Source organism: Choloepus didactylus, chromosome 16 (assembly GCF_015220235.1).
Source record: "Choloepus didactylus isolate mChoDid1 chromosome 16, mChoDid1.pri, whole genome shotgun sequence".
Lineage (NCBI taxonomy): Eukaryota > Metazoa > Chordata > Mammalia > Pilosa > Megalonychidae > Choloepus > Choloepus didactylus.
Window position 1 is genome coordinate 48,652,410 of NC_051322.1, and position 13,921 is coordinate 48,666,330.

General features: G+C 35.5%; 1 protein-coding gene across 5 annotated transcripts in view; it reads left to right on the top strand.

The window, feature by feature from the left end:
- TRAPPC8 (trafficking protein particle complex 8) overlaps positions 1-13,921 on the top strand; it is a 150,529-nt gene that overhangs the window by 78,843 nt on the left and 57,765 nt on the right. For all 5 annotated transcript variants that reach the window (XM_037805717.1, XM_037805718.1, XM_037805719.1 and 2 more), the window contains 6 exons: positions 6,402-6,626; positions 7,333-7,441; positions 9,186-9,380; positions 9,784-9,914; positions 12,193-12,267; positions 12,775-12,901. In XM_037805717.1, the coding sequence (XP_037661645.1) occupies positions 6,402-6,626; positions 7,333-7,441; positions 9,186-9,380; positions 9,784-9,914; positions 12,193-12,267; positions 12,775-12,901 (862 nt within the window). The remainder of the gene's footprint in view (positions 1-6,401; positions 6,627-7,332; positions 7,442-9,185; positions 9,381-9,783; positions 9,915-12,192; positions 12,268-12,774; positions 12,902-13,921) is intronic.

The following is a 13,921-nucleotide window of genomic DNA, read 5'->3' on the forward strand; positions in this document are numbered from 1 at the left end:
TTTTTTGGGGATGCGTACCTGTAGTGAGCAGTTCACACTCGCTACTTAAAACCCCAGTTGGAGCTCAGCTGAGCTGTATTTGCTGGCTGGGAGAGAGCTTCTCTCTGACACCACGGGGCTCCGCAGCTCGGGCTATGGGGGAGGGGGTTTCCCGACTTTGTTCCGCAGGTTTTACTTACAGATTTTATGCTGTGTTCTCGGGTATTCCTCCCAATTCAGGTTGGTGTATGATGAATGGATGGTCTCGTTTGTCCCCCCGCAGTTATTCTGGATTATTTACTAGTTGTTTCTGGTTTTTTGTAGTTGTTCCAGGGGGACTACTTAGCTTCCACTCCTCTCTATGCCGCCATCTTGCCCGAGAGCCCTCAATCTGCAAGTGTTTTCATGAGAAGTTTTGCGTCTGTATTCATTAGGGAGATTGGCCTGTAGTTTTCCTTTCTTGTAGCATCTTTATCTGGTTTTGGTATTAGAGTGCTGTTGGCTTCATAAAATGAGTTAGGTAGTGTTCCATTTTCTTCAGTTCTTTGAAAGAGTTTGACTAGGAATTGTGTCAGTTCTTTTTGGAAAGTTTGTTAAAATTCCCCTGTGAAGCCATCTGGCCCTGGGCTTTTAATTGTAGGAAGCTTTTTGATGACTCATTGGATCTCTTTACTTGTGATTGGTTTGTTAAAGTTTTCTATTTCTTCCCTGGTCAGTCTAGCTTCTTCATATGTTTCCAGGAAGTTATCCGTTTCCTTTAAATTGTCTAGTTTTTTGGTGTACAGTTGTTCATAGTATTTTCTTATTATTTTTAAAATTTCTTTGGGATCTGTAGCAATGAGCCCTCTCATTTATTATTTTGTTTATTTGGGTCTTCTTTCTTTTTGACTTTGTTAGTCGAGCTAAGGGGTTTCAATCTTGTTGATCTTCTCAATGAACCAACTTTTGGTTTTATTTATACTCTCTATTGTTTTTTTGTTCTCTGTCATTTATTTCTGCTGTAATCCTTATTTCTTTTCTTTTGCTTGCTTTAGGATTAGTTTGCTGATCATTTTCTAGCTTCTTTTGTTCTGTTAGTTCTTTGATTTTAGCTCTTTCTTCCTTTTTAATGTATGCATTTAGAACTATAAATTTCCCCCTCAACACTGCCTTCGCTGCATCCCATAAGTTTTGATATGTGTTCTCATTTTCATTCGTCTCTAGATATTTAGCAATTTCTCTTGCTTAATCTCTGATGGTTATTGACTTCTAGCTGCATTCCATTGTGGTCAGAGAATGTGCTTTGAATAATTTCAGTCTTTTAAAATTTACTGAGTCTTGTTTTATGCCTCAGCATATGATCTTATCCTGGAGAAAGTTCCATGAGCACTAGGGAGGAATGTGTATCCTGGCAGTCTGGGATGTAATGCTGTATATATGTCTGTTAAGTTTAATTTGTTTATCACATTGCTTAGCTTCTCACTGTCTGATTGTTCTAGCTGCATTCCATTGTGGTCAGAGAATGTGCTTTGAATAATTTCAATCTTTTAAAATTTACTGAGTCTTGTTTTATGCCTCAGCATATGATCTTATCCTGGAGAAAGTTCCATGAGTACTAGGGAGGAATGTGTATCCTGGCAGTCTGGGATGTAATGCTGTATATATGTCTGTTAAGTTTAATTTGTTTATCACATTGCTTAGCTTCTCACTGTCTGATTGTTCTTTCTATAGGAGACAGTGGTATATTGAAGTCTCCCATGATTATTGTGGAAACATCTGTTGCTTCCTTCAGTTTTGCCAGTGTTTGTCTCATGTACCTTAGAGCACCTTGAATGGGTGCATAAGCATTTATGATTGTGTGTCTTCTCGGTGAATTGTCCCTTTCATTAGTACATAGTGTCCTTCTTTGTCTCTTATGACATTCTTGGATTTAAAGTCTGTTTTATCTGAAATGGGTATTGTTACCACTGCTTTCTTTTGACCGTAGCTTGTGTGGGATATTTTTTTCCATCCTTTCACTTTCAGTCTCTTTGTGTCACTGAATCTAAGATGAGTCTCTTGTAAGCAGCATATTGATGTTTCATATTTTTTATTCCATTCTGCCAATGTATGTCTTTTAATTGAGGAGTCTAATCCATTCACATTTAGTGTTATTACTGTGAAGGCATTTCTTGAAGCAGCCATCTTATCGTTTGGTTTTTAGTTGTCAAATCTATTTTTTCCTTCTCTCTCTTTATTTCCTTTAAGTTATACTTAAAAAATACTCTTAGTTCTGTGCTCTTTTCCAGGCCTCTCTCTCCTGTCATTTTTCTCAGCTGGTGGCAGTCCCTTTAGTATTTCTTGTTGCCTAGGTCTCATGTTAACAAATTCTGTCAGCATTTGTTTTTCTGTGAAAATTTTAAGCTGTCCCTCAATTTTGAGGGAGAGCTTTGCTGGATAAAGAATTCTTGGTTGTCAATTTTTCCCTCTCACGATTTTAAATGTCATATCACTGCCTTCTTGCCTCCATGGTGCCACTGAATAGTCAATATTTTTTCTTATGTTGTTTTCCTTGTATGTGTTGAATCACTTTTTTTTTGCCTGCTTTTAGGAATCTCTCCTTCAGCATTTTACAGTCTGATCAGAATATGTCTTGGAGTTGATTTATTTGGATTTATTCTATTTGGAGTTCATTGGGCATCTTTGATTTGGATATTTATGTCGTTTAGAAGGGTTGGGAAGTTTTCTCTAATAGTGTCTTTGAATACTCTTCCTAGCCCTTTTCTCTTCACCTTCTGGAACACCAGTGATTTTTAAATTTGTGCACTTCATGTTGTCTGTCATTTCCCTGAGATCCATTTTAAATTTTTCGATTTTTTTCGCCATTCTTGTACTTTCCCATTCCATCTGTCTTTGAGTTCACTAATTCTTTCCTCTGCCTCTTCGAATGTGCTTTTATGCACCTCAGGAATATTTTTAATTTGATCAGTATCTTTTATTTCCATAAGATCTTCTATTTTTTAGTTTACTGTTGCAAGTTGTTCTTTATGCTCTTCTAGGGTCTTCTTGATGTCTTTCATATCCTTAGCCATGACACTGATGTTACTTTTGAGATTTGTGTATAATTCTTTGATTAATTGCTCCAAGTTTTATGTGTACTCTGTCTTTTTAATTTGGATGTTTGGGTTGTCTTTGTCTTTTGGTTTCTTCATATGCTTTATAATTTTCTGTTATTTTTGGCCTCTTTGCATTTACTTATCTTGATATGCACGGTTATTTGAACATTTATCTATAATTTGGCATAGCTACAGCTTGGTGGAGTGCACTTTCCCTGTCCTTCCAGCAGATGGTGCTCTTAAGCTACCGCTTACCCTCAAACCATTTCTCCCCCAGCTTTGTCTGTGTACTGTACTGGGATCCAAACCATGTGGAAATCTAATCAGTGCACCATTTTTCTGTGTGCCCTGGGACTCCCAGCTCTGTGGGTTTTGGGCGTGCCCTGTGCAGTTTGGTAGGGAGTCTGTTCCGGGACACAGTGGTCCCAGTCATCCCCAGGGTTGCAGGTGGAGTACTCTGGGGCTGCGAAGCTGCGCATCTCACCTTCCAGGTCAGATGTCCCTGTCTGCCATGTACCCACAATCCCTGGGATTGAGGGAGGGCTCCTGGCAGTTCTGTGCAGCACCTTTGCCTCTAGGCTGTATATACCGCAGGTTTCCGTGGATGAAGAGTGGATGCTGTCACAAGTCCTCTGAATCCCGTGTTCCCTCAAGGGAGTTCTTGGCCGCAGGGCTGTGAATGTTTATCTCCCCAGCCAACTGCAGAGAGGGGCTTAGAAAGCTGCTCACTCTATGCTTGGTGGCTGGTCCCCAGGTTGCCAGCCGCAGTGCTATGAAGGGTTATCCCCCCCAACCGTTAAGATGACTGCATGGGGCATGGAATGCTGCCCCCTTCCATGTTCATCTGCCTGCTCCAGCCACCATTCCCTGTCATGGGGGCTCTTGGCTGTGGGTCTGTGAAGTGTTGTCACCCCAGCCAAGTGCCAAGGAGGGTTCAAAGGATGTGAAGGTTGCTTCCCTCCAGCACTCATCAGCCAGCTCCAACCGCCTGTTCCCCAGCGGTGTTACGGGCCGAACACCACCAGTCTTAAACACAGGCTCTTGGCTTCTCCAGCTGTGTACTCACTATGTTACGTAGAAGTCCCTGTCCAACCAGTGGAACCCCACAACTGCTGTTCTGGAGTGCTTTCTGTGCTTTATCTAGTGTTTTTCACAGAGGAGAATTTTGCTCTGTCTCTCCTAATTGACCATCTTCCCAAAAGTTACATATGCAGCTTTAACACATACTGTGTATTTCCGTTCAGTCTACTGCAGTAGTATAAAGAGGGATGACCAAAACGAAATTGAGATTTCGTAAGAAAGCTTCCATTTATGAGCTAACATCCAATCTTTTAACTCTAATCCATAACTCTATTTGCTACTACTGTGGAAATTCCCAGATGGTTTCTCGTGCAGTTATTATTGTTCCTGGCTTTCTTAGGCTTTTTAACTCTTGAACAGAGCAGTTGGTTGCTTGCTTCAGAACCTCTTGGTTTTTAGCCTGCAGTTGTTTTGACTTCTTTTTGAGTTTTCACTGTTTTCTCAATTTTGACTCTCATCTAAGATTCCTGGTATTTAAAATCAGCCTTCAACTTTGTTAGGAGCATCTTCTTTACTGTATCCGTTTCTTCCATTAGTTGGGCAGTGATTTTATAGCATTTAGCATCTGATTAGCCCCAAACCAGGTCTGGAGAAATGCCATCTCCAATAATTGGAATTGACTCAAGCTTTCAGTTTTTATTTGGAATTTTGTTTTGATGTGAATATATTGAAAGTTTTTTCTGGCTTTTCACTGGTTGCTACCTGCTTTACTGTATTCCTGTTTTTTCTTAGTGGCTAGCATGAGACTAACTGCTTTGGTACTTTTGCTGTTTATTGGTTTTCAGTAAGATTTCCTTTTATGATGTGCAGCATTAACACAAAATTACCTGTCTCCCCTTTTGTGGTCATCGTTTGTTACCAGACCAAGGTCGTGGAATCTTTGCCCGGTGCTCTCAAATGACCAATTCCTGAGTCCTTGCGGTTTCAAAGAAAGAGAGGGTTTTCTTGCTTGACATGAAGCAGGAGAGCAGATGCCCTATTGGCCCAAAATCTGTCTCCCCAAAGTACAGTAATTTTGATAGTTTTATAGTATTAGAAGGTGGGCAGGTTTTAGGATAATGAGCACAGTGGCCCCAAATGATGTAATTAGAGGTGATCTAATTGTTGAGCATGCGCAGATGGATTACATAGTTAGTCACAGAATGAATGTAAGAAAATGGCAGCCTTAATATGATGATGGGCCTGATTTTTAGTATTATAATGAGATATAGATGACTTGTAGGTTAATGTCTAAGCTACTGTGCACATGTCAGGCAAGCCCATTTTGGTTAGATCCAGCTTCGGTTATCAAGATCATTTTGGACTTGGGTTGCATTAGTTCTGGGCTGACCAAGACCTTTCATTAGTAAGCATTAGGGGCTGTCCTTAGTGATCATAGGAATTTAAAGTTGAAAATCTGGACAAATGGGTACAAGTGAAGGTTAGTCACAAGGTTTTTAAAATCACAAAGGCAAAGTTAAAGGCTGTACAGTCATCATCAGAGGTCAAGGCAGCTGGATTACAGTTCAGATTTTGGTTATTTCCCTCTGTCTACTCTAATATACCACAAAGTAAAAAAATATATGTATGATGATTCAGCAATCATAATCCTCCCTTAAATCCTAACTCCTTGGTTACAGTCTCTGTCAAACACATACTATTGCTTTCACAGCTGCAAAAATGTCAGTAGTCTATAACTCTCTTGGGTTTGTACAGTGATGAAATTTATTGCCATAAATGTTGCAGTTTTATTGCAATACCCGTAAAGTTTTGGAGTGCCATACAACTTCACGTTCTACTGCCATTTTTGTACGTCATATCAGTTTTAATCACTTACTGTTCTTAGTCTTATAGTATGTGCACTGAGCAGTAGGGACTATAACCTGACACTTGCAGACAGTACCTTGAAGAGGAAGTAATGGTAGTCACTGATTCTGGCAGGGAACCCTGCGCTGTCTTGCCTAGGCAGTGCTCTCTGCCCTGCTGTCGTAGTCCACTGGTGCCTAAGCCATTGAGGCACAACTTCTTGATGGCCCCAGGACTAGCCAGTGAGCTCTGGTTGGAAGGCAATCTATGGTCAGCATGACTGGTCTAGTATGTAAATTTTTAATGTAGAAAAAGAAAAGTTGACTTATATATCATGTAAAAACTGTACCTCATCATCCCAGTCTCTGTTAGAGGAAGAACCAGTTACCAGTTGCTTAATTGTATGTCTTTGTTTCTGACTGTTTGCATTTTTTTCCAGTCTAAGAAAAATTCTCATCATTAATACTTTTTTTTTCCTTACAGAAAAAGCATGCTTTGCGTTGCTATTGTCAAGCCATGCAAGTTTACAAAGGAAAAGGGTGGTCTCTTGCAGAGGATCACATTAACTTCACTATTGGGCGCCAGTCCTACACTCTTAGGCAACTGGACAATGCTGTGTCTGCTTTTAGGCATATTTTAATCAATGAAAGTAAACAGTCTGCTTCTCAACAAGGGGCCTTCCTCAGAGAATATCTTTATGTTTACAAGGTGAATGCTTATTTTCAAGAATGCTTATTTTTTCAGAAGTCTAATAGAATGGTTTTATTAGAATATATATAATGATCCATCATAATAAAGTTGTGGCAGGTAGGCCTCTTGGTCATAGATCTGAGTTGCATTGCCCTTTCCATATTTTTTTCTTTTTTTTAATTTTATTTTAAAATTTCCAAAAGTTACAAATACTCCATATCCACAGTTATTTAAAAGAAAACTAATATTCTAGTAAACTTTTGATTTGTGACTATTCTTGGAATCTTAAAAAAAGAAAATGTGCTACAAGCCTTCTGGACTGTTTCTTCGTGATGTTTTCTTCGTGTGTGTTCTATAAAATCACAACTGATTTTACAATATATTGTGTCCTCTTAGCATCTTTTGGAAACATATATTCCTTTCTTTTCCCTATGAGAGATGAAGAGGATGGATATGTGAGAAGTAGATTTAGACTTAAGCAATATTATAAAGTAAACCAGAAAAATTAATAGGAAGAAAGGATATTACAAAGGGGCAGGAGGATAGAAAATATAAAGTCAGAAGAACTCTAATGTTCTTCCCAGCTCTAATATTTTATGACTGATGTATTAAATAAAACTAACAATTATATATCTTAATATTCTTGACATATTTCTTATGTATTAAAAATGAGGAAGCAAATTTGAAAAAAAAAGTTTTCTCAAAAGTTTTTTTTTATTCCTAGAATGTAAGTCAGCTATCACCAGATGGTCCTTTACCGCAGCTTCCTTTACCATATATTAACAGTTCAGCAACACGGGTTTTCTTTGGCCATGACAGAAGACCAGCAGATGGTTAGTAGAGTTATAAAGTGATTATTTTTTTAAGTGTTTTCTTTCCTTTCCCTATTTAAAATATGATAGGTAATTGTTAAATAATATTTGGAAATGAAGTGTATAACAAATGATCCTGCCACCTGAAGATAACCACTACTTCAGTGTTTTTCCTTTCAGCCTTAAAACTAAAAACAGTAACAATGAAATAGCTGTAATTATGACAGCTTTTCCCACATAATGTGAGGATGGTCATGTTGTTATATAATTTTGATAGATGTTGGTAATGGCTATAAGATATTCTTTCCAGTGCATATAAAATACTTTTTTTTAACCATTCACTTGTTATATATTTGGGTTGTTTCTGTCTTTTTGCTTATATAAAATTACATTGTGGTGAACACCTTTGTGGATGAAGCTTGTCTTTGTAACTTTTTATTATGGAAATTTTCAAGTGAGCACAGAAGCAGAGAATGGTTTACCAGTATTCTCCATTCTTGTTTTAATCTGTTTTTAAATACAGGATTATTTTCCTAGAATTGAGTCCTGAAGTGTCAGTACTGGGCCAAGAGTATAAATATATTAAGGCTCCTGATGCCTACTAAAGTAAACTTTGTATTCTGAACATTCTTATATTTGAACTTAATATGTGTGTTAAGATCTAATTTTGTATTGTTGGTTTAAAAAAATATTTGTCAGGTTTTTATCAACATTGCTTTTTGTGTTTTGTTTTTAACTTTTTGTTTTGAAATAATTTCAAACTTAAAAGTACAGTTGCAAAAAAATATACAAAATCCATACAGAAAACCCCAACATACTTTTCCATGCAGATGCCCATATGCATTAACTTTTAGTATTTTGTCCTATATGCCTGCCATTCCTTCCTTCCCTCCCTCCTTCTTTCCTCCCTTCCTCCCTTCCTCCTTCCCTCCTTCCCTCCCTCCATCCCTCCCTCTCTCCCTCTCTCCCATCCATCCATCTGTCCATCCATCCATTCAACCAACTATCTGTCTCTTTATTTCCTAAACCTTTGAGAGAGTAGGTTGTATATATCAGTATATCAGCATTGTTTTTAATAGCAAAAATAGTGAAAATTAAAATTCCTAATAGCAGTGGAATGAATCAATAAATTATGGTATATTCACATAATAGATTCATGTTGCAGGAAATGAATGAATTAGTTCTACATGTTTCAACATGTATAATACCTACCATATAATGTTGAGCGAAAAAAGCTAGTAACAGAATGATAGAGCAAATATAAGTCCATTTGCACAAATTTTAAAACATGCAAACCAATTGTATGCATTGTTTATGTTTGTACTCCTATGTGGTAGAAGTAAAAATACATGGATGAGAATGGTGCACATCAGCTTTGGAATAGTTCTGGGGAAAAAGTGGTGCCCATGAGGATAGCGGAAAGTAATAGGATTGGATTGGGGAGGCTTGCAGAGAAGGTGTCAATTCTATATGTAACATTTTATTTGATAAATATTCAGAATCATATGACAAAAGTTGACATTTGTTAAATTTCATTATACAAATATTTATTATCCATACCTTTTCTTTATGTTTGAAATATTTCATAATAAATATTGTGTGTGAAGACTAGGGAAATTACAATCTTCTGGAGTCAGGAGGAAAAGAATATCTATATCATAAGCAAGTGTGTATTTGGATAACTTAAGATCTACATTTAAAAGTTGTTTCATTTAAGGACAGATGTTCATAATCATGCATATTTAATTGTGCCACTTTTTTTTAGGTGAAAAGCAAGCAGCTACTCATATAAGTCTTGATCAAGAATATGACTCTGAATCCTCTCAACAGTGGCGAGAACTTGAGGAACAAGCTGTGGCTGTGGTTAACAAAGGAATAATTCCATCCAATTTCCATCCCACCCAATATTGTTTGAACAATTTTTCTGATAACTCGAGATTTCCACTTGCAGTTGTAGAAGGTGATTTACTTGAATTTTTATTTATGTATTTCTGTTTTACTTGCAGCAGATTAAAAATAATTTACTGTTTGCCAAACATTACTGAAGGCTGGGGATAGAAAGATAAACTCACAATTTAATGAGCTGCATTTATGAAACCAGTCTGTGGAGGTATTAATACAGTTGTGTGCAATGTGCTATTGAAATACAGAAGAGGGTGACGTTATTTGATACAAAGAAATAGGGGAAGCTTCTAAAGGAGATGATTTTAAAACATTCTAGAATAAATGGACATTTTCAAGGTGATAAAGGACCTTCTAGGCATAAATGCAGAGCTTTGAAAGCAAGATATGTTCAGAGAATTGAAGCATAAGGTGAAGTGTGATGTTTACTAAAGTTATTAATTTAGGCCTTTCTTTTATAGAGCCAGTAACTGTGGAAGTGGCTTTTAGAAACCCTTTGAAGGTTCCGCTTTTGCTGACTGATTTGTCATTGCTCTGGAAGTTCCAACCTAAAGGTATCTGTGGAAAGGATAATGAAGAAGTTAAAGAGCTAGTAAGTCATTAAAAGGTATTTGTAATAAGCATGTTTCAGTTATAGCCTAACAGTTGTTGCAGTAACATTTCAACTTCTGTTTGGTAAGCTATGTTTATTTTTTTATACTTATTTTTTCCCTAGTTATATAAATGCTTATTGTTGAAAATTGAGAGTACAGGAAAACATAAAGAATAAAAGTAAAACTGTCTTCCCAATATCTAGAAATAACTGCTTTAATATTTTGCTATATATCTTTCCAGTCATTTCTGTTTATATATTTTCTCTTATATTTGGGATCTATATTGTGAATGTGTATACATTTCTTTCCTGCTTTTTTCATCTATTTTGTTTTACATGCATATCCTGATATTAAAATGTCTTAATATTTGATTCTTGTGTAATATTCTGTCATATGGGTGATTCCTAGGTTGTTTTACTCTCCATTGCCGGTTGTTTTGGAGATTTCTGTTTGTTTGCTGCCATGATAATTCTGTGATGAATAATTTTGTGCATAGCTTTTTATCCTTATTTCTGATTTTTATAAAAGATTCCTAGGCATGAAGTTAGAGGATTTTAGGGAATGAATATTTTAATACCCTATTGGTTTCCAAGAAGGTCATACTATGAGCTTCTCACCAGCATCATAAGGGATAGGGTATCTTATCTTCCCAATACAGCATCATTATATAGAAAAAAACTGTTGATTTGATAGATAAAAAATGCTATCTTTCTATTTTATTTTCTGTTTAACTGGTTTCTAATGAAGTTGAAATCTCATATTTCTTCTTTTGTGAATTGTTTACCCATATCCTTTGTATATATTTATCTTTTTCTTATCCATGTCTATAATAAGCTCTTGATATATTGAGGATAATTATTTTGAAGCAGGAATGACCTGAACGTATAATTTTTGTTACCCAGTTAATTGTAACAGAAATAACTTGGACAAGTAAATTTTTTTTACCTAGTTGTTTAACCCCTTAGTTTTATTTACCAATATCTTTAATGCAACTTTTACTTTCTTATTTTTATTTTTTACTACTTTGTTATATGCTTTAATAATAAGGGAAAATTATTTTAGAACTGTAAATAACCCAGTATTTTGCTGCTGGTCCATGAAAGGGGAGAATTTGAAAGATGTTTGTTGTACTAACTTTGACATTTTATGAGATTTAAACTTTTTTTCATTCCTCTTGAAGTTCTTTGGTTATTTACAGATTGGTTTAAAGCCATGTTGGTTAAATTCATTGAAGACATTTTGTGATTATTTATATTCATGATGAGCAGTTTGAAAGATTGAGATTTCCCAGGTTCTGTTCTGACTTATATTTTGCAACCTTTTCTTGCAACCTTAGCAATTTTTCTGATGTTCTTTGGATGGAATACAGATTAGAAAAGTATGAACCATTCACTCTTGGGAAATCTTTTTAGAAGACCTATTAGTTCTTAAAGTGTATCAGCCTGTATAATATTCTAGACTTTAAAGGAGGTTTTTTAAAATTAAGTGAAAATTATTCCTTTGTGTATAATAAAGTTGTATTTTTTAAATAAACGGTTGCATTTTTTCCTGTAACTTTCAAACTGTTTGGATTTCTTCATGAGTTTCTGCTGGTGATGGACTAAGATGCTGACCTGGAATTTTAAGAAGATGTAATTTTTATTTCTTGTATCGAATAACTGCTATCATGGTACAAGTAAAACAGTGTTTGTGAGGATCAGGTTTCCTCCAGTTTGAGCTGGTTAACTTTGCTTGTTACATGATCAGAGACTGTGGTGTTACAAATTTAATTGGTTTCAGACCTTTTTCTCTCTCTCCCACTTGTGCTTGTTGCCCTTCATTTTTTCCTTCATCTTGCTCAGACTGTCATTACCTTTTCCATGTGTCATTGGGCAGTTTGGAGGAAAGGGGTGTTAGGAGTAAATGATGAAGAAATGTGCTCTTACTGCAAGATTAAGTTAAGTGGTCATTTTGGCCATTGTTGACTATGAGTAGCTGAATCTTTTCTCTTGGGGTTTTATCCTCTTAGTGGCTGCATCTTTGAATAGATCACTTATCCTCCTCAGTTGAGTTGGACTGAATGAAATGAAAAACATTTATCAAGTGCACCTACCACTGGACAGTAGTACCATACTACTCCAGATGTGGAAATAGAACACTTTGCATAGAGCGTAGCACATAGTAAGAACCTAATAAATACTAACTTTTATTGTTGTTCTCAATACTGATATATAGGAATATTAATATTGATATTTTGTTCATTAGAACAAATTATTTATAAAATAATTTATTTTTCAGGTAACAGTTGAACCTGAAATGATTGGAGCTGAAGTTATTTCAGAATTCTTAATTAATAGTGAAGAATCTAAAGTGGTAATTGTTTTCTTTTCCTGTAATTTTTCTGTGTATGCCTTCTATAGAAAGCTGAAAATCAAACAAAAAAAAAAACCCAACTTATTTTATTCAGTTTGCTTATATACTAGTTTTCTTAAAAACTGGAATTTGGAGGATTAGGAAACTGGAATTGCTCAGGAGGAGATTGGTGTGAAAAGTAGGTTTGCAGTGTTGGGTTGTTAATTTCCTAAGAAGCCTAGTGAACAGTTTTTGCTTCCTTCTTGGGATCCATGTGTTAATTGCACATGCTATTAAGTTAATGAGAATATTTTTTATTTTTATTAAAAGTATTTTGAGGATCCAGAATTACGGTTGTTGAATTTAGAGATTTTCTTTTGAAAAAAATGTTTTTCAATATGAGAAGTTAATTGGTGATTACAAGTTTAAGTCATGGGTTTAAATTTGTGCAACCTTACAGAATTTAGGTATTGCACTATTTAGGGTGTTGTGAAACAGATAATAAGAGTGACTTAAATATCTCCACAGGCAAGACTAAAGCTCTTTCCCCATCACATAGGGGAGCTGCACATTCTGGGAGTTGTTTATAATCTTGGCACTATTCAGGGTTCTGTGACAGTAGATGGCATTGGTGCTCTTCCTGGATGTCACACAGGTAAAACTATAGCATTGCTAAACAATTAGAAAACTTATACTTAAATCATTCCGTAGAATGAAGTGAACAAAAATAGCTTTAATGCACATATAGATAAAGGCATTTAGTCACATGGAAGAATGAATAATTTTTAATATTTTAAACTCGGCTACAGCTTCCAAAATAAACTTCATTCCCTTTTGTTATATTTTCTTTTGATGATTTTAGGCTCTACCTTATGTAGTTTTCCTTTCTGTTATGTGATCCAAATTTATTAATTCTAACAAAGTGAATTCTAACCATTGATTGAGATGTTTACTGCCAATATGAAACCATGTTAGCATATTCTGTTTTTTTTGATATTTCCTTTTACTAAGCACAGAACAAATTAAAGGCCAGTGTTTTCACATTGTTTAATATTAAACACCTTAAATTCTGTCACTCATGCTGTAATGAATGTAGAGTTTTAGCATTAAGCTGGTATTCTTGATGCCTTACATAGTATATTTTATGAATTTTTGAAGATATATGTTTAACATAGTTTATTTTTATTTCCCTTTTAATTCAATGGACTTTCAAGACTTAATATTATGTAATTTCTTTGTGTGGTTGAGTTTCAGTTGACAAGCTGCTAGGGAGAGAGTTTACTGTAAAACTCCCATCCCTAGCTTTTCATTTTATTAGATATGTCTTAGATTTTAAGAAATTGAGCAAATAGTCATTGACAGACTTGAATTTTAGCATTTACAAAAGCTGGTCATTATATTGGGAAATCTTCTGGGAACACTTGGAAAACTTGTTCATCCTTTTACCTTCCTAGTTGAAATGTTCTACTTTCCTGCCTATCTAGGATTATTCAGTACAGTTTTTAAAAGAAGTAAACAGAAGTGGAATTAATCCATAATCACTCAAACATTATAAACAAATGATTTGCATTAAAATTGAATGTGCAAGTCTGCATTTTAGTACTTTATAATTCTTAGTTGGCAAGCACCAGGTATGGTTCGTTTTTTAAGCCTGCTAATTTATTGCATATTTAAA